Source organism: Rhinolophus sinicus, chromosome 17, assembly GCF_057876585.1.
Source record: "Rhinolophus sinicus isolate RSI-liver-muscle chromosome 17, RSI-T2T, whole genome shotgun sequence".
Lineage (NCBI taxonomy): Eukaryota > Metazoa > Chordata > Mammalia > Chiroptera > Rhinolophidae > Rhinolophus > Rhinolophus sinicus.
In genome coordinates, this window is record NC_142517.1 from 142504036 (window position 1) to 142521879 (window position 17844).

The 17844-nt window shown below is 43.4% G+C and overlaps 1 protein-coding gene across 1 annotated transcript in view; it reads left to right on the forward strand.

Annotated features, from left to right (window-relative positions):
• KIF5C (kinesin family member 5C) overlaps positions 1-17844 on the forward strand; it is a 144160-nt gene that overhangs the window by 84132 nt on the left and 42184 nt on the right. Inside the window, exons 12-14 of the mRNA XM_019737476.3 lie at positions 9936-10111; positions 14965-15033; positions 16744-16950. Coding sequence (XP_019593035.1) covers positions 9936-10111; positions 14965-15033; positions 16744-16950 — 452 coding nt within the window. The remainder of the gene's footprint in view (positions 1-9935; positions 10112-14964; positions 15034-16743; positions 16951-17844) is intronic.

Consider the following 17844-nt stretch of genomic DNA (forward strand, 5'->3'; position numbering starts at 1 on the left):
GGGATGATGGCAGAGCTCGGTGCTGCATGGCAACACCTGTGTGAACAAGCAGGTACGTTTTTCTCATTCCCTAGCACTGCTCCCCACCCCGCCCCATCCCTTGGCTGACATACATTCTTAGTGTGGGCAAGTGACTATTTGCAAGGTTGCCTTAATCTGTTTCCAGTAGATGCTTCTCTATTACTGTAATTCGCTCTCTGAAACCACATTCGAGGTTTAGAGGACAGGGCTTGAGACTGTGTCGTTCTGATTTCTTCGATTTAATGAAACATGTCATTCTCTCCTAGGTTGAGTTTTGTAATTGATTCGGCGTTAAAAAATCACCTCTGGTACATATTTGCTTTTTTTTTTTTTTTTTTTTTTTTGGCTCAACGCATCTTCATGCTCTGCTTCTTGAGAGCCAGAAATAGGGAGCTCCTGAGGAAGCTCTGTGCTAAAATGCAGTCTTAAAGGCTTGTTTCATGACTAGCTTTTCTTTTCCCCCAAAACGTTCTCTTTGGTTTGTTCTACTCGAAGAAAATATCTCAGAGAGCTGACATGCAGTGGGTGGGTGGGTCGTGGGTGAGGCGCTGAAGGGGGATTTCCAGATCGAAGAGCAGACAGATTGTTTCAGTGGTTTTAGCATCGTGATGGAAGTTAGAAGTCTTTTCTTGTTTTTACTGAAATAAGGCAGGTTGGTGTGTGTGCAGGGGGATCGTGGATAGTTGGAGGTTGTTCTTCGTATCCTTTGCTCTTATGTTCGGTATTTATTAAAGGTGCTGTAGCAGACCTCAGTCTTGGGTAAGTGTGGGAGCCTGGGGCTGCCATGCGGGATTCGGAGGTAACTCGCCTGTTTGTAACGGCACAGTTAGCAGCAGTCTCATGATTATATGTTTGTCACTGCTTTGTGCTAGGAAGAGTGGGGTGTCACTGAGCTGCTGTTCAATTGAAAAGCAATTACGTGGCAAACCAGGATTCAAGAGAGGTTCAAGAAATGACCTAGTAGCCTAAATAGGATGATTCTTTTCTTTTTGGGAGATTTTCTAGCTGCATATGTGTTTTGAAAGCTGCTAGAATAATTGAATAATTCAGCACCTGGGGCTGGTGGATGATTCCTCACCATTTGGCAGGAGTAGGAGAGTGGGGAGGGATGCTTGGCAAGGCAAGGAGCGGCTGTATGAAATTTTGTTCTATTTCTGGGATCCTCTTGGGTCAGTTCTCTGCTGGGCGACTGGAACATTCGGTAAAGCCTTTTGGTAAAGGGAGGGGTCCGGCCTTAGAAACACTGTGGAGTGGGCAACCAGCCTTATTTTTTTCTATTCTTTCCTGTCCTTGCCAAGCTCTGACCCTCCAATTCTCCATCCCTCAGTCGGGTCTGTCCTCTGAGTCTGCCCACCCTGTTTGCCTCATGCCGCACATCTCTGCTGGGCGCTCTCACCCTGCTTTTGGACTTTGCACTTGGCATTCGTTCAACTTTTTGTCCCACTTCATCCACCTTGTACATCTACTCAGAAATGTACTGTTTTCCTGGCCCGAAAGAGTGAGATCCTACATAAACCCTTAAGTTCCATAATTTGGAGAATCTGGCACATGATGTACTTTCAAAAATGTATGTTAACGTGTTTTAATATAGTGCTGGAGATTAAAGGGTGATAAGTCAGACGTGGTCTCTGTCCTCAGGGGGCTTACTGTCTGATGGGGGAGGTAGACTCCAGCCAGAAGAAACGTGTGATGGTAGTCTGTGCTGCATACCAAATAGGAAACACATAAGTTATTACAACAGGGGGCCCTGACCTTGACCGACAAGTCAGTGAAGAGTTCCCTCAATGAACAATGCAGGGAATAAGATGTGAGAGAAACAGCAGTAAGCAGGTGAAATAGGTACAAGGTGGAGGTCAGGAGGTCAGAGTGCAGGTGGAGGCAGCCACATTTACAGTGTCTCTGAGCCCGGGTAAGAAGGCCAGTGTGGAGAGCTGGGCAGGGGGACCGCTGGCCTGAGATGGGTAGGGGGCGCAGGCAGGCCTAACCCATGCAGGGCTGCACAGTCCTTGTTTAGGATTTTTGTCATTATATGGAAACAATGAAAAGCCACTCAGGGATATTAAGCTGCAGACCCTATGATAAGATTTGCACTTTTGAAGATCCGTCAGTTGTGTTGGAGAACGGACTGGAGAGGGTGGGAGGAGAGCCAGAAAGTAGGGTGGTCATCTAGGGATAAGACATTGGAAAGAGAGAGAGATGGATGCACCGGAGAAATATGTAGGGGTGAAGTCAGCACAGCTTGGTGAGGAGCTGGCTGTGGTGGGGAGAGTGTCAAGTCGCAGGCTTGCTGAGTGGGGGGGCAGGCAGAACTGTGCACAGACAGGAAGCCCCGGAGAAGGCCCAGACTAGGGAGGTGAGCAGGGGAGTGTGAGGTGCCCAGGGAACATCCAGGTGAAAGTGTCAGATGAGAAGTTAGGTCTGAGGGTCTGGAGCTGGGAAGAGCTACCTGAATGAGAAGGAGAACTTTGAGTGTCATCCATCTTGAGGAAGTAATTGAAGACACAGGTGGGGGTGTGCTCCCCTACAAACAATCGAGGGAGGCTAAGGGAGAAGAGAAGAGAGAGACACTCTTGAGAGACACCCACCTGTTACCATGGAATCGCTGAGTGACTGTGATGGCAGAAGGGAGGTCTGCAGCGCTCTCCTTTCCTCCCAAGTTAACATTTGCATTTTAAAGGTGATTTTTCTGGAAGCAGAAGTTCTTCCCTATAGAGAACCGACTCCAGCAATACACATTTCAGACAGATAGAGACATGGAGGAGTCGTCCCTTGACGAGCTATGAGTGAAGGTCTATCTCAGGAATTAACTGCACATCACACATGCAACAACAATCCCAGGCTTTTTGTTATGTTCCTAGGCCGAGTGTTTAATCCTCCCAGCCCTTGTGGCTTTGAAAGGGTAGAAGTCTCGCCCAAAGTGATTAGTTTCTGGTAGAGCTGGTGTCTGAACCTCCGGGGCTTCATTCCTAAATTTATTCTCTTTCCATTGTCTGTGCAGCGCACACATAGCCCTGGAGGTTTGTGTTTAGGTCAGTTACCCGAGTGTGAGAAGTACCACACCAGAAAAGAAGGGGCTGAAAGCCCTTCAGTGGTGTCCCTATAATTCCTTGTGGTCGTGAAGGCATGACTGGTTTGTGTCAGCTAGAGAGCTGGGATTTGGAAAGGTCAAGTGCTCTCCACTAAAATCCAAGTGGCAGGATATTTCCAAATTTCCTTTGAAATTTGACACACACATTGGTTCTGTACTTGTAGGAGGAAGCCACTTAGTTCACCTCAAAGATCCCTCGGGTTTGCTATTTCCACACTGCAGCCTGAACAAGTGTAAGGAGCATTGTCAATAGTACACACTCTCCCCCGGGGAAGAAATTTCTTCCCTTGCACGGTGTACGTATAATTTAGAAGTCTGGCTGCCCTGCTGTACTCCAGCTGTAGGAAAGTGAGAAGGAAAGGAGTGTAGCAGAGGAAAAGTGTGCGTGGGTGTGCGTGCTTGTGCTTTTTCCTATTTGCTGGTTTGATAGAATGAGGTAGGAATACAAAGGAGTAGGGAAGGTAAAATAATATGATGTCTCAGTAGGAAATCAGGTCCAGGCGGATGATGTAAATAAGGGAAGGATGCATGTCTGATACATTAACAGTGATGGAGAGAGCATTTCCTCCCAACGTCCTTTAAAAGTTGTGCAGCACTATCCCGGTCCATGTGTATAGGCTGCTGCCCACACCTATTCCAGGCTTCAGCCCTTTGTGGTGAATGGGTGACTTCACCATCTAAGCCTGACAGTTTTCTCCTCCGGGCAGAGTAGAACATTGATTCTCAGAATATGGCCCGGGACTCATTGTGTATACGTTACACCAAACCTTAAGTGATTTCTGCTGTTGCCCTTAAGCAAGTGGGCCGGCTCAGGGCGTGTGCATGGTGACTGAGGGCGAGGCCACAGCTTGTTTTTATAAAGACGGACTGAGGAGAGCCCCCCATTCTCCCGGTCCCATTCCCCACTGGGTCCTTGGGTGACCAGCGACAGGAATTGACCCTGCCGGGCTTAAACAGAAAGAGAAAGCATTCGAAAGCTATGAGTAGCTCACAGAACCAAAAGAAGAGCTGAGGTCCCTGTCCCAGCCAGCAGTGCCGGGGCTGCTCCTGAGACACCGGCAGCAGGAGCAAATCGACAGGGCTCTTCAGGGGCCACCCCTGGAGGGCGTCCCCTCTGAATGTTTCTCCTGTGCTTGCATTTTATATTTGGGACCGAGACGCCCAGGAGAGAAGGGAGATACTGCACTTGGTGCTGTGCTCAGCCGGGGACAGACAGGACACTGGTGTGTCATCAGACCAAGCTGCCTGGTGCTATTAGAAGAATGGGTGTTAAGTGGCTGAAAAACAACCCATGTCCACTGTAATCTGCTAGTGACATCTTGTGGGCTGCAGTCGCGTGACAGTCTTTCCTCGAATCTGGAGGTTCTGTAGGCAACTTGAGCCTCGTGGAAATTTGTTTAGCTTCCCGGCTTAAGGACAGATAGATGGAGTGGGCAATTGTCAGAAATAAGATTTCTTTTTTAGCTCCATTGCTTCTTGATCATATGTATTGAAAGGACTGGAACAATCCTATAGATGGGTATAGATTTAGGTAGTTGGATTTAAAGTGAGTATTACAGCGCCCAGTTTACCGCCCTTCCCCCTAATCCATCAAGAAGACTCTTGAGGTTGGTGGCAGGGGCTGCGGGGGGGGGGGGGGGGGGGGCGGGGCGGTTGAAGGACCAGGGTATGATGCTGAGTGGGGTGGGGGTGGGTCCATAGTTCCCTGTCGCTGCCAGGTCAGCCTTTACACAGGCCCTCTTCTCTGACACATCTTTGAATTTTGCTCTCTGAAAAATGATACTTAGGGGTTTAAGTCAGAAAAGGAGGCCCTGAAAATCCAGGTGTCAGGAGCACAGGGGAATGACCCAACAATATGGCATATCCTCAGCATCTCTTGAATGATTGAATGTAATACTAAGTAACAGTGGATGGAGATTTACTTCATCTACTGAAGTCATGCAAAAAAATTATTTCATGACAGCTGAGGAGGCATGGAAAAATTGGCAATGTGTAAAGCAGATTTGTACTCCAGATTTAAAACCTGCCAGGCCAGCAGGCGTGGTTCCCCAACTAGTTAAATCTGTAAACTTGAGTCTGATTGGAGCTTTGTGAAACTGCTCAGCCTCTGTGGTTGGAACACAATTTGCTCTTTTTAGCATTAAATATGTAGAAGATGCTGGCCCCCCGTCAGATTCATGATTGCTACAGTGGAAGCTCAAGAGTGAGCATTTCATTTGAGCCATCTTATTTGTGAGGCCTTCTTCCTTCTTCCTTCTTTTGCGAACACAGCCGAACACTACTAGAAATCCTGACTGCTAGGAGAGTGGGGTGTCCTATTTAAGAGATCAGGAATGTAGAGAGGGTGCAGAGCTGTGCCCAGTTTATTAGAAAATTACTGTAGGAGGCATTCGAGAATGTCTTCAGCTGCTTACAATATTTTTAGGAACTAGGGTGAAAGATGCTATTTGCGTGCAAAATAATCCCATAAAGGAATTATTATTTTTTTTAACCTCACATTTATATACGGACATCTTGTAGCCAGCTGCTCTTATCCATCTGGCAACTTAAAAATTTCCTTTCAGTTTCTTTGATATAGAAATTACCTACCATTAGTCTGCCACTGGGCCTGTTTAATTGGTATTAAAAGAAAGCACCTCCTTTGCCAGATCTGCTGTGGTTTCTGGCGGAAGCTGTGAGTGACCAGCAAATCTCTGACCTGGAGTTGCAGGGAGAATGCAATTACCTTTCTGTGTCCTCCAGAGGCTGTAGGGACTCAACTTATGAAAAGGATAACTAGCTCGTTGCTATTTCATGTGTGAAATTTTAATGAATTACTGGCAGTCTAATGGTTTTCTTTTGGAATAAACAACAAACCCAAAAAGCCTGTTTTTAGAGTTTTTAACTAATAGCCCTAACGAGAATTTTTGATTAGGCTGCCATTCTTGTTTATTGCAATTGATGGATTTCTACTTTTTGTAGAAATGTTATTTATGCCCTCTAGGGGTTTTCATTTTATAATTAAAATGCTCTGCAAACCTTATAGGTATGTTCCAAGTGAATGATCCTGTGTACACACAAATCGTTTTAGTCCTTAAAGGTAATTACATCTGACAATAGGAAATGCCAGAAAGCCTGTTTAAAAAAGGGAAAGATTTCTAGTTAGGAGGAAGGGTGTTTTCATTCTAGAAAAGCAGGAGCTTTACAATATTATAAGCTCTTTCCCTATAGACAGCAGGTATGAAAGCCTCAGGGGACAAAGTAAGAGAAAGTTGCTTTTAATATGAAGGAGAATAAAAATAAAGATAGATGCTAATCTTCATTTGGGGGTCGTTTTCCATTCTCCCATCACCAGATTTTAGGGCCTTATTTCTCCAGGGTTTGTTTGCAGCTGTCCACCTTGTTACAATCAGTTATTCCGTAATCACCTCGTGGAGGCTTCTCGGGAGACTCGGTCTGCAGTGCAGGGAGTATTCTCGATTAAAGTGGTGAGATTGCCATGGAGACAGATAGCCTAGTGTCAGGTCGTACATAGTGTTGGGAATTTACAATCCCCAGACGTGTTTGTGAGCTGGACAGTGTAGTTACCAGGGACGCTTCTGGAAATCATTTTCTCTGTCCTTTGAAGGGCAGTGGTATTTGGGAAAACCGGCTCTTGGTTCCTCTCTGGGCAGGAGCTGTGCTCTCCCACAGATTCCTGCTGCTTTTGTTCCTGCGTATTGCTGCTTTGTTCTTCCCGGCCAGAACTGCTGCTGCAGAAAGCAATCCTGACTGCCTGACCTTTAGTGTATAAACCGGGAAGAGCTCGTTATTTAGATGTAGCTCTGTGGGGGATATGTTGATGCTTTGATTCAGATAATTCAAGAGAAACCAGAAAGTCTGCTGTCGGTTTCAAATACTGTGTTAATAATAATAAAAATAAACCTGAAAGGGGCTTGCATAGCTATATTGTGTTTTATTTTTAGAAATGAGCCCTAACCACAAAGGTATTGTGAAGACCCCAGAAATACTAATTGCAGAATGAGTAAAAATAAGAATTTATCTGCAAAGCCTCAAACAAGTTGACAGTTTGACAGGGAGAGGAGGGGTTAAGTACCTTTTGTGTTTTTTACATATCCTATTTTAATTAATCTGCAGAACAATGCTATATTAAAGTCATTAGTATTTCCTCTCCTTTATAAGAAGCAAAGCAAGAGGTTCAGCAGGCCGTGGGCTTACGGCTAATTAGACCTGTAAAAGGAGCAGTGTGGCTTAGTGTCCCGCCGTAGCACTGGCAATGTTTGTGCAGACTCTTGATCACTCTCAGCGTAGCGTAGCAGCTTTGGCGAGCTTGCTGAACCTCCCTGGTCTGGGACAACCCTGGCATTGGTGATGCCCTAATTCCTCAGTGGGAGAAGAGGGCAGCTTTAGAGGGAGTCAGCCCTGTGACTTTGGTTAAAGCAGGTTACTTGCTGCTGGGTTATGGGGTTTCATTCCGGGCTGGTTTCTGCCCGCTGGAGTAACTGAAACACGCACTGGGCATCTCCTTAGCTCACACCAGCCTCATGATATCACTGCCTCTTTGGCCACTTGGCACCAAAGAACCCAGAGCTATGTCTCTTCCAGATGTTTCTGTATTTTACATGTGAACTTGGGGTGAGTTGATCTATGGACATTGAAGACGACCATATTCTTCATTGGTGAGCTATGACAGTTAAGAAGTTCGCCTTCATTGTGCTGAAGCTGGAAGATCAAACTCAGACCGCACTGGATTGCCCTGTTCACAAATTTCAGAAGCTAGAACTGAAAAATTAGAAATACAGTCATGACCAAGTAGGGGAAGGACATTTGCCAAAGTGTTAGTGGTGAGTTTGTCTGGAGAAGGAACAGAATTGGGAGGTAGGGATGAAAGAGGAATTTCAAGTTTCAGTGTATACTCTATGGTTAAAAAAAGATATGTACACACATACATATAACACACACACACCCCAGGAGTGCCAAAAAATGTATACCAGTAGACATTTTTGTCAACGTTGCTCAAGCAGTAGTTCACAGTAATCAGAAGTGTCTGTACGCTGATGGTAAACACTTTGAGCACCTCTTATAATTGCAGAAGTCAAACTGACTTGTATTCATCTTTTGTTATTGGTGTGTATTGAGTATTACAATTTTAATAGTTTTCCTTTCTTAAAATGTGTATACATTTTTTTGGCACCATATTTTATATATAGGGTATACACACACACACACACACACACACACACACACACACTCAGGAAATAGAACATGGTACTACTGCTTTTATGGCCAGGGGATTTAGCAGGCTGTAGAGAATATAGATACTTTAATCGGATGAAATCTAGTCTGCACACCAAGGTTGTTGATGGATGTTTTAAACGAGGAATTGGAACTGAATGAAATATTGATTTGGTTCAGGTTCTGTTCAAAGGCTACTCTGATATTCTGGTTTTGTTTCAGGTCAATAATTTTAGAAAAAGTTTGGGTACAGTACAGTCTAGCTGAGCTTTAGAAGAAAGAAACATTGGCTTCCTTTTATATTCGGCAAAGTAATAGTCTATTCCAGGTTTTGTTTCCAGTTTCTGCTTGAAGTGGAACTGTGTTGCAAAAGTGAAGTCATTGGGTGTTACTTTTATTTGACATGGAGGCCTTCCATATCGTTTTGTGATTATCAAGTTTGATAACGGAATCTTCAGCAACAAAACTAACCCATCACAATGTTTTGATTATATTAAGATAAATGTATACAGTGTTCAGGTGGTTCCTTGAGGCATGATATATAGTGTTGTTAATGAAGCCACTGATCTCAGTTCTGTAGTGTTCTTTTGTTTTTTTGTTTTTGTTTTTGAGAACTTCCCTCTGGCTCAGAGCAGTTTTCCTGGAGAATTTCCACAAAATGCATTTTATGGGCTGAGAAGTGGAGTGAGGCTTGGAACATTGTAGACACTCACTGGTTGTAGCAAACAGTGTGAAGTTGATGGTAAACATTGTGATGGGAAAGTATGTTTAGCTTTGGTTTGCTTTCCAAGAAAATATTTGAGAGACTCAGTCGGGCCACATGGTTTTCTCAGAATTCTTTTTATGCAGTCTGTCTTTGCAAGGTGATTTTTTTGCTGGAGGGAGCCACTGGCCTCACCTTTTTCCTGAGTTTGCATGGTCAAATTTGGTAATGCTTCTTTTGAAAGCCCAACACTACTCTGCAAACTGAGAAGTGGTATGCAGGGTCTCTGCATGATATTCTAGATTGGCTGCTTTTTCTTTCCTGGGACAACCTAACTAACATCACAGGAAATTATTCTATTTGAACTCTACAGTAGCGCCAATTAATTCTGACCTCCTGCAGGAGAGAGTGGTAGTGGAATGTGTGTTAGTGCAGTGTCAGAGTTCTGGGGTCCACGGCTACCCTGGCTTCTGTTTCCGATTGAGGGGATTTGGATCCTACAGTGTTCTATTAAACAATGGTGAATTTGTTCCTTGATGTGGCTGTTTCTATTAATGAAACGGGAACCAATTAATTGGTAATTAGGATGTCTCAGAGGTCTGTTTGCCTTTGAATCGGTCACTAGAGAGAATACGATTCTAGTAAAGCCCCAGCATATTCCTCAAAAGGAAATTGTATGAGAAAAATTGGGTGTCTTGCTGCAAGTTGGATTAGTTATGAGCTTGTGTAGTTGATAGAACCAGTTTGGGTCAATTAACTAAGACCTTTCTTGTCAAATAGAAAGGATACAAACTATAACTCTGCAGCAGCTCTTTATTGTGTCCTTTGCGTCTTTTTCCTGGGAGCGACTCTTTTTGCTACTCTTCCTGGAGGGTTGCATGCTGATCTCTTCTCGTCTGTGTTTTGCAGGAGAAGCTGTGCCCGAGGATGAACAGATCAGTGCCAAGGACCAGAAGACCCTGGAGCCCTGTGATAACACCCCCATCATCGACAATATTGTTCCTGTTGTCTCCGGCATCTCTGTGGAAGAGAAGGAAAAGTACGACGAGGAGATCTCCAGTCTCTACAGACAGCTGGACGATAAGGTCTGTAGCCAGAGATCATAGTCCCCACTCTGGTCCAAAGACTATCGGTGGCAGGTCCCAGACCGGTTGTCCAGAAGCTGCTCTAAGCCCCATGGCTGCTGGTGTAGGGCTGCAGACTGATGTTTATGTCTCTCTTCCTGATGTTTTTACTTCTGACCCTTGATTGGGCAGACTCAGGGAACTTGACTCATGTGGAATGGAAACTTGTGTGGAAACATGATTGGACGAGTGGAGTGTTAGCCTGAATAGACAGATAGCCTTCAATTCTAGAAATTAGTCTGGGGCTAAACACTGCGTGAGCGTGGGGGTTGGGGGCGTGAGTATGCGTGATCTTTGTTTAATTCTCTCTTCTTTTGTTCTCTGGGCCTATTCCTCACCTCTATGAAACTACAATAGTCCCAGCTATAGGGACAAGGGTGGTGGCTCCCAAGACTCAAGTGTGTGCTTTAATCATGAAGTTGTAAGGCCTTGAGATGAGGAGCCGATGACATGTGGTCTGACGGTTCCACCTCATCGTAAAGCGGTTTCAGGCATACTCGTGAATGAAGTAGTTTGAGCATGCGGATAAGGGATGTCCAGTTTTATGGCAAACTTTTGGGACTCAAATCGTCTTGTCAAGGCACAAGTTGTAACAGAGGAAAAGAGATGTTGGAGAACATTGTGTATGTATGTATCCTTCATCCCCAGTGGAGGTCGGGATGGGAATCTCAGAGGCGCAGGAAATTAAATTGATTTTTTCCCAGTGATCTTGGCGAGCTGTCCTTGGAATATTCTAAATCCTTTCAGTTGATTTCACCAAGGTTGCTGATGCTTTTAGTCTCATTTAATCTTTTCTACCGCGGTTGAGCTCAGAGTGCTTGGGGACACCTCTGGCTAGGATGAAACAGCTTTGTTATGTTAACGTTGCCATTCATCTTACAGGCCTCTCTCTTTTGAGTAAAGCTCAGAGTCTGGTGTCACCTTTACAAGAGAAATGTGCCTGGCTGCCTTAAGGAAGCTATTTCTGCTTTGTGTTTGTAACTCTGGGAGTTTGCATTGTACCCATAGCAATGCAAACTGGGGTCACCCTACCTTTCCAGTGACATATTTAATAAGCTGTTCACACCAACGAGAGTTGGGTTAATTGCCCTTTAGACCCTTGAGGTACTGTTACCTTTCTATTTCTACCCAGGTATTTTACACAAAACGTCAAACAAAGTAAGAAAAAGGAGATCAATGATAAGGTACCAGTATAGGCAATTTCTTGATTTCTCCAAAGAAATATATAATTTAAACATACTGCATTTTTCCCCTCATTTTAGAATATATAGGTTCATTTTTAGTAATTCCCAAAGAATCCTGGGTGAGGGTGACAACTGGATTCTGTACCTTGTTCTCTATGAATAGACACCTGCCATGGTTGGGGTTGGGGTCATTTACCTTGGCAGCGTGAGGCACTTTTATTGATGTAGAGTTCTGAATCCAGCTTCCAAAAGAAAGGAATTGGGACCGAGCTTAGAGTGATGCAAATGCCCTGGATTGGGGGTGTTCAGTTGGTAGCTGGCAGAGTTGAGCCTCGAACCTCTGCCTCCTGGTGACCAGCCTGGGACATTGTCTGTCACATCGTCTTCCTTTAGCATATGCCTTGAAAACCCTGTAAAGCACACATTTTAAGGTTCTCGCTTGTGGTCCATTATTGGGTGATGCGGAGAGATTTGGAAGAGAACTGAGCCCAAAGCCTTAGACTTAGAGGGCGCCAAAGCTAGTGGTTTGACCTCAGGGACTCTACCTATGGTCTGCCTTATTAGCTGCCTTTCTTATTTGTCCTCATCTTAAAGGTTCTAGAAGGTATTTCATGCTTCTGATGATGTAGGTGGTGGGATACTTTTGATCATATGTGCATTGGGATGCGGTACCTTCATAGATTATTGAGCAGTAGAGCTGAAAGTGTTTAGGTCCAGAGGAGATGCTAGCCCAGGGTGTTGACATGACTTACCCAAGTTGACACAACCCGTAGGTGGCAGAACTGCAATGAGGTTACACACCCTCTGACTCCCAGTCCAGTGCCCATCCCATTTTGGCCTTAGCCCCTTAAGTGAGGAATTTATCAGCCCTAATGAATCTGGGTAGAATGTGGTGGGAGAAAGGCTACACGGTCCCCTCCTGCTGCCCCCCGTCCCTCCATGTGTGTAAGGACAGCTGCTCTCCCAAGGCAGTGCTGCAGGATGGGAAGAGACACACTTTGGAGTTAGACCTGTAACAATCATGCTGAGACCTGAACTGAAGACCTACCCTGCTGAAGATGTTTTTCTCACCTGCAAAGTGGGGCTTATCTCTGTTACTTACTTCAAAAGGTTGCCATGGCGAGTAAAAGTTTCTGGTACAGAGCAGATGCTCCATAAACATTAGTTTCTTTCTTTTCTATCTTCTCCCTTTCTGTTTGCTGGAGGGAGAAGTCACATTATATGTGGTCTCCGAGGGGTGGTGGTTCCGAGAGGGGCTGAAAGCAGTTATAAGATGAGCACACTGGTGCTGACAGGATCTCTCTCACTCTCCCTCACCTCTCCAATACCACCGCACTGTTGGCGATGTGTGAGGAGAATTAAGTGGAAACTGAAATACAAGTTGAACCTTAGCTCATTGATTACCATGACAACAAAAACACGTTTACAGTTAAAGATGACCAGGGACCCGTTGGCAACTCACCTATTTCACGTATAAGAAAATTCAAGGACAAGACTATGGTTTGGAAAATGCTTTAAAATCTGCTGTTCACGAACTAGACCTTCCTAGTGTCAGAGTAAGGGTGCGTAAACATGTCCCATGGGATGCGCTTGAATGACAGGGATAGACTGCACTGCACATCTTGTTCTGAAAGCTTTGAAAAAATTTTAAAAATCGCAATGGACTATGCTCCTTCCTTAGAGCAGTTGCCTTAATAAAGGGTTAGTGTAGTTCTGGAAATGTCTCTGGAACAGTGACTCACGTCCTTATAACATAATCCCTGTTCTTCATCCATCCCAGATGGGGTTGGGGGCCTTGGTTTCCCACTATACCCCCAAAAGCACTGAGTCATCCCACCTTGTCACGTGTCATGGAGGAAGCCTGGGTTTCCGGCTTTGAAGTGAACACATAACAACAAAACGCTTGCTGCACTGTTTTTCTTCTCATGTGATTGATATCACTTGTAGCAGTTGCTTATATGTCCCGGGGGAAGAGATGGCAACTCCTGATGTTAAACTCCTTGAGTCTTTTATGTTAAGTTGTTTAATATTTATGGGCTGAGGCACATAAACACGAAATAGTTCCTGGTACCTGACATTCTGAGTTTACAAAGTAGAAGAGAAAACAAACTCTAAAACATAGTCTCCTGGTATGGAAGTACCATTTTTGGAAGTTTCACTCTGGGGTAATTTCCCTAATTCTCCTGTCAGAAATCTGATTCGGGGAGGAAAGCCATGAGTATTTTGTAGAACCATTAAAGAAACATCGGTGTAAAAAGTTCAGTAGAAACAAGATCTCCTTGAGGAGAGAATTAAGGCCAGAAGATCTACTACACAAAGGAAAAGGTGATACAGATCCTATAATATTGATTTTAGAATTTTCTTGCTCCATGGAAAGCATTAGTTGTGACACAGAGTTAATCTGATTTAAATGTATGCATAGACACGACCAGACAGGCTAGAGAATATCCTGTGGAAAACTGAGGTTTTGCTAGTAAGGCTTGCTAACCAGGCCCTTGAATTTACCCCCTCACTTCATCTCTGGAAAAGGTAGAAAACACAGTGCAGGAATTTCTTTTCTTTTCTATAGGCTGCTGATGAAAATACCTGGGAAGCACCTGGCACAAAGAGGGACCCAATAATACTGAACCGAATCTGACTCTGCTTGGGGTTTAGACCCTAGAAGTGTCATCAAATAGGATCTTCTCCTGTTCCTAAGGGAGGGTACATGTGAAGCCAAGTTGTCGTTCTCCACAGGCTGTGCATCACATGTGCATTTGAACTCATGAAAATCTTTGTCACAAAGCTGAGCTCGTGGTTGTTGTGCATAATCTGCCTGCTGCTTTGCCTGACCTGGGTGGACGGTGTGTCAAGAGGAGCAGTCGTGTGCCTGGACAGTGAGGGTCAGGTGGCTCTGGCTTTGTGGCAGCAACACCTAGTGGCAGAAAATGAGAGTGAAGAGAACGAATTTGCCTGTTGCCAAGATTTTTTCCCCCACTTCAGTGACAGGCCAGAAAGTAAGCGTTAACATTTTTGCATCCCAGCTTCCTTGAGGTTTTTTTCCAAATTAGACATTTTTTCCAAATTACCTTCTAATCAGGAGGGAAGTCTAATCGAGAGAGATTAATTCCCTAGTAAATGTTTTTCCAATCTCTCTAAGTAAGAGGTCTGAAGTAGAAATACTGGTCTCTTACATATCACGTGTCAGCATTCCTGGTCACTGATGTGTTTGACAAGATTTGGGATATGAATATATTACAGAGCGGATGGTTAGAAATTCACTGCCTTATTTTCTGAGCAAAGAATTCACTGTTAACATCTTTGAATTGGGAGAGAGAGCGCCAAAGTCCCTTTAGTTCCCAAACCTTCCACCTTCGATTTCTGGAATAGCGGGAATGAGATGAATGTGTAGGACATTATATTTTCAAGAATACCCCGATGTTGCATCTGCTGACAAAGATGGGTCAAGAGGTATTTTAACCAAATCAAGGTCCCAGAACCAATCTCTCTGTGAGGAAGCGTCACATCATTCCCTTCATTTTACTAGGAAGCTCACAGCTGGCATCCTGGTATCTGACTATCATCTGGAAACCAGGATATCAACAATGACATAACTAACCAAAAAGAATTAAACATGATGTTTCATTCCAGGATGATGAAATTAACCAGCAGAGCCAGCTGGCTGAAAAGCTGAAACAACAGATGTTGGATCAGGATGAGGTAAAGTTCGCAATAATGAATTTTTCGTACAAAGTTCTTTTATTGCTCTTTGTTTATGATGTTTGTTTCAGAGATTTAGTTTGCAAAGAATTTTTTCAAAATCACTGAATCATGTGGAAATTTCTTGGTAGGTTCCCTTTCAATGCCTGTTAAAAGCTGATTTTGCCTGAATTTAGAAAATAAGTGTCTGACTTTGCAGAGCTCTGGGGGTTGGAAAGTGAGTAGCTGGTTGCTACACTTAGTCTTTGAAGAACGGAGATGGAGGAGCTTGGTAGTTGGGCAAGAACGGTTCTATTTCTTTATACCGTCTGCCTGGCACTCCTGTTTCCTGCCATTTTAACCTTTTTTTAGCTTTGCATGAATTGCAAAATTCTAAGAATTGGATCACGTCTTTGTGCTATCTTGTAGGAAAAACAAACAAACAAACAAAAAAGTAGAAGGTAGAGGAAGGTAAAGCAAAGAAGAAAGGGGTCCAAATATTATGTTAGTACACATGTGATATAGTAGAAAAGAGACAAATTGTTTTCAGTCTCCCTGATGACATTCAGTTCCCCAGTAAATGTCTTTATTGCATTACATGTTGCCAAGTATTTTATAAACAGGAACCTAAGCAAAGGGTAGACAGCCAATCTATCAAACATAAATGATTCGTAATTCTCTTCCTGATGACCATCTAAGTATTTTTTTCCTCTTTTGTGCGTTAGGGTGCTGTACGCTTTGTTGCTAAAATGCTACGAGTTGGATCATGTGATGCAGTTATAGCTTGGGTTCATGTCCCCAGTCCTAGCCCTCCCAGAGAATTAACTCTCTCTATAAACATTTCCTTCCTTTTCCTCTCGGTTCCCCTTCGTCTTTCCAGGGCATCAATTTTACCCCTTACCCAAATACCTCCATTGGCAGGGAGATCATGTATGCCTTAGCAATCAGATGAACCGTATTTAATCGATTTTCCTTTCACTATAGCTGAGTCTTCCATTTGCTTTGTGTTTCCTGCCCTCTTCTTCCCATTCTATTCCTTTGCATTTCCAGCTTGGTACAATTGCCTGTGATAAACTTTCCCTTTTGTTCCAGTTAAAACCCTTAATATTTTTCTTTTTCTCTAGTATCAAGGCAGTATCTGTTCATTACAGAAAAATCAGAAAAATAGAATAGGCACGAAGATAATGAAAGCATTTACAAACCCAATCATTCACTTGTAACCTGTATTAGTCTTTATGGTATATCTTTCCATACATCCGTGATGAATATTAAGAAAAATCGATGACTGCCCTTTTAGCCTGAAATTTACCAGTTTATAATATGAAATAATGATAATATTAAAAAGCTATGTAAGTATTATTGTCCTCGGAAATGAGTCCACCCACACTTTATTAAACATGTGGAAATAACCAACCAGCTACAAAGTGTGGTATTTTTGATGTGTAATCAGTTGTCTGAGTTAAGCCTATGCAGCTTTAAACTAAAAAAGACGAAAGAAAAAAAGGAAAAAAAAAGAAGAAACAGATTTTTCAGATAACATGCTGGGTTGTTTTGTTTTTTTTTTTTTTTTCTTAAACTTAGCATCTGGATATACAGTAGGATTTCTAGTCATCCTGAGCTTTTCCAACTTGTTTTCTTTTATCTATTTTTATTTAATTATTTTGAATAGAGTATAGCACATAAACATATGAACTATAGGTTCACCAGTTCCATGCCATCCCATTTCCCCAGCTTTTAGCTTCTACAAGAAGAGACTATGAAAAGATCCAAGAGGAGCTGACACGTCTCCAAATTGAAAATGAAGCAGCCAAAGATGAAGTGAAAGAAGTTCTCCAGGCCCTGGAGGAACTGGCCGTCAATTATGACCAGAAGTCACAGGAAGTGGAGGATAAAACCAGGGCCAATGAGCAGTTGACAGATGAACTGGCCCAGAAAACGGTTGGAGCATTTGTTTCTAGGGGGCGGGACTTCCTCTGCTACAATTCCTGTACTTACATTGATGTTTGTTGACAGATTCTACGATATATAGGAAGGCAGTTGCCTGAATGGTTTTTCAGTGTTAGACTTAGATGCATTCTCTGAAATTCTGCAATAATTGAAATGTTTTGTGTAAGTGACTTTTGTCCACTCATCCTGGAATGGCATAGCACAACTATTTTATATTCAGGGAATATATAACATTAGTAGGGATGCCTTGTGAAATTGTCAAAAGAGTGCAGACTTTGGAGCCAGAAAAATCCTCGTTAAATTTTTTACTTTACAACTATTAGGCCTGAGTCATAACATTTAAATTTCTTGAGTATTTGTTCCCTTATCTGTAAAAATGGTGATAATAATGTGTGAGAATTAGTGACAATTTACATAAAGCACTTTGCATGGATCTGTGCATTTGTTACACTACCAATAAATAAATCTCAAAATGTTATATTAGCAAGCAAGAGTGCGTGACATGGAAGGCATGGATTTCACTCTTCTTGTTTATACCCTTCTAAATGCAATTCACTTCCTCCCACAGCTTCTTACACTATCCCAGGACTGAGCTGTCCTGGTTTGTTTGTTGTCCTGTTTTATACCAGTGCTTTTAGTCTGCACATTTTCTAATTTTCAGTTTCTCCAAGTGAAAGATGCTGCAGTGAGCTCGAGGCAGCAGGGCCAACGAGCATTTGGCAAGGTGGCTGGTGGTGGGATGTGTCCATTTTGTCCTTTATCTACTTGGAAAATGGGTGGTGGGAAGCTGAATGGCTTTATGCAACTGCCCTTGGCACCGCGACCCAGTGGTCTGGTATTATGGGATTGTGCCCAGCCTGCTTTGTGGAAGACATCCAGTCCTCC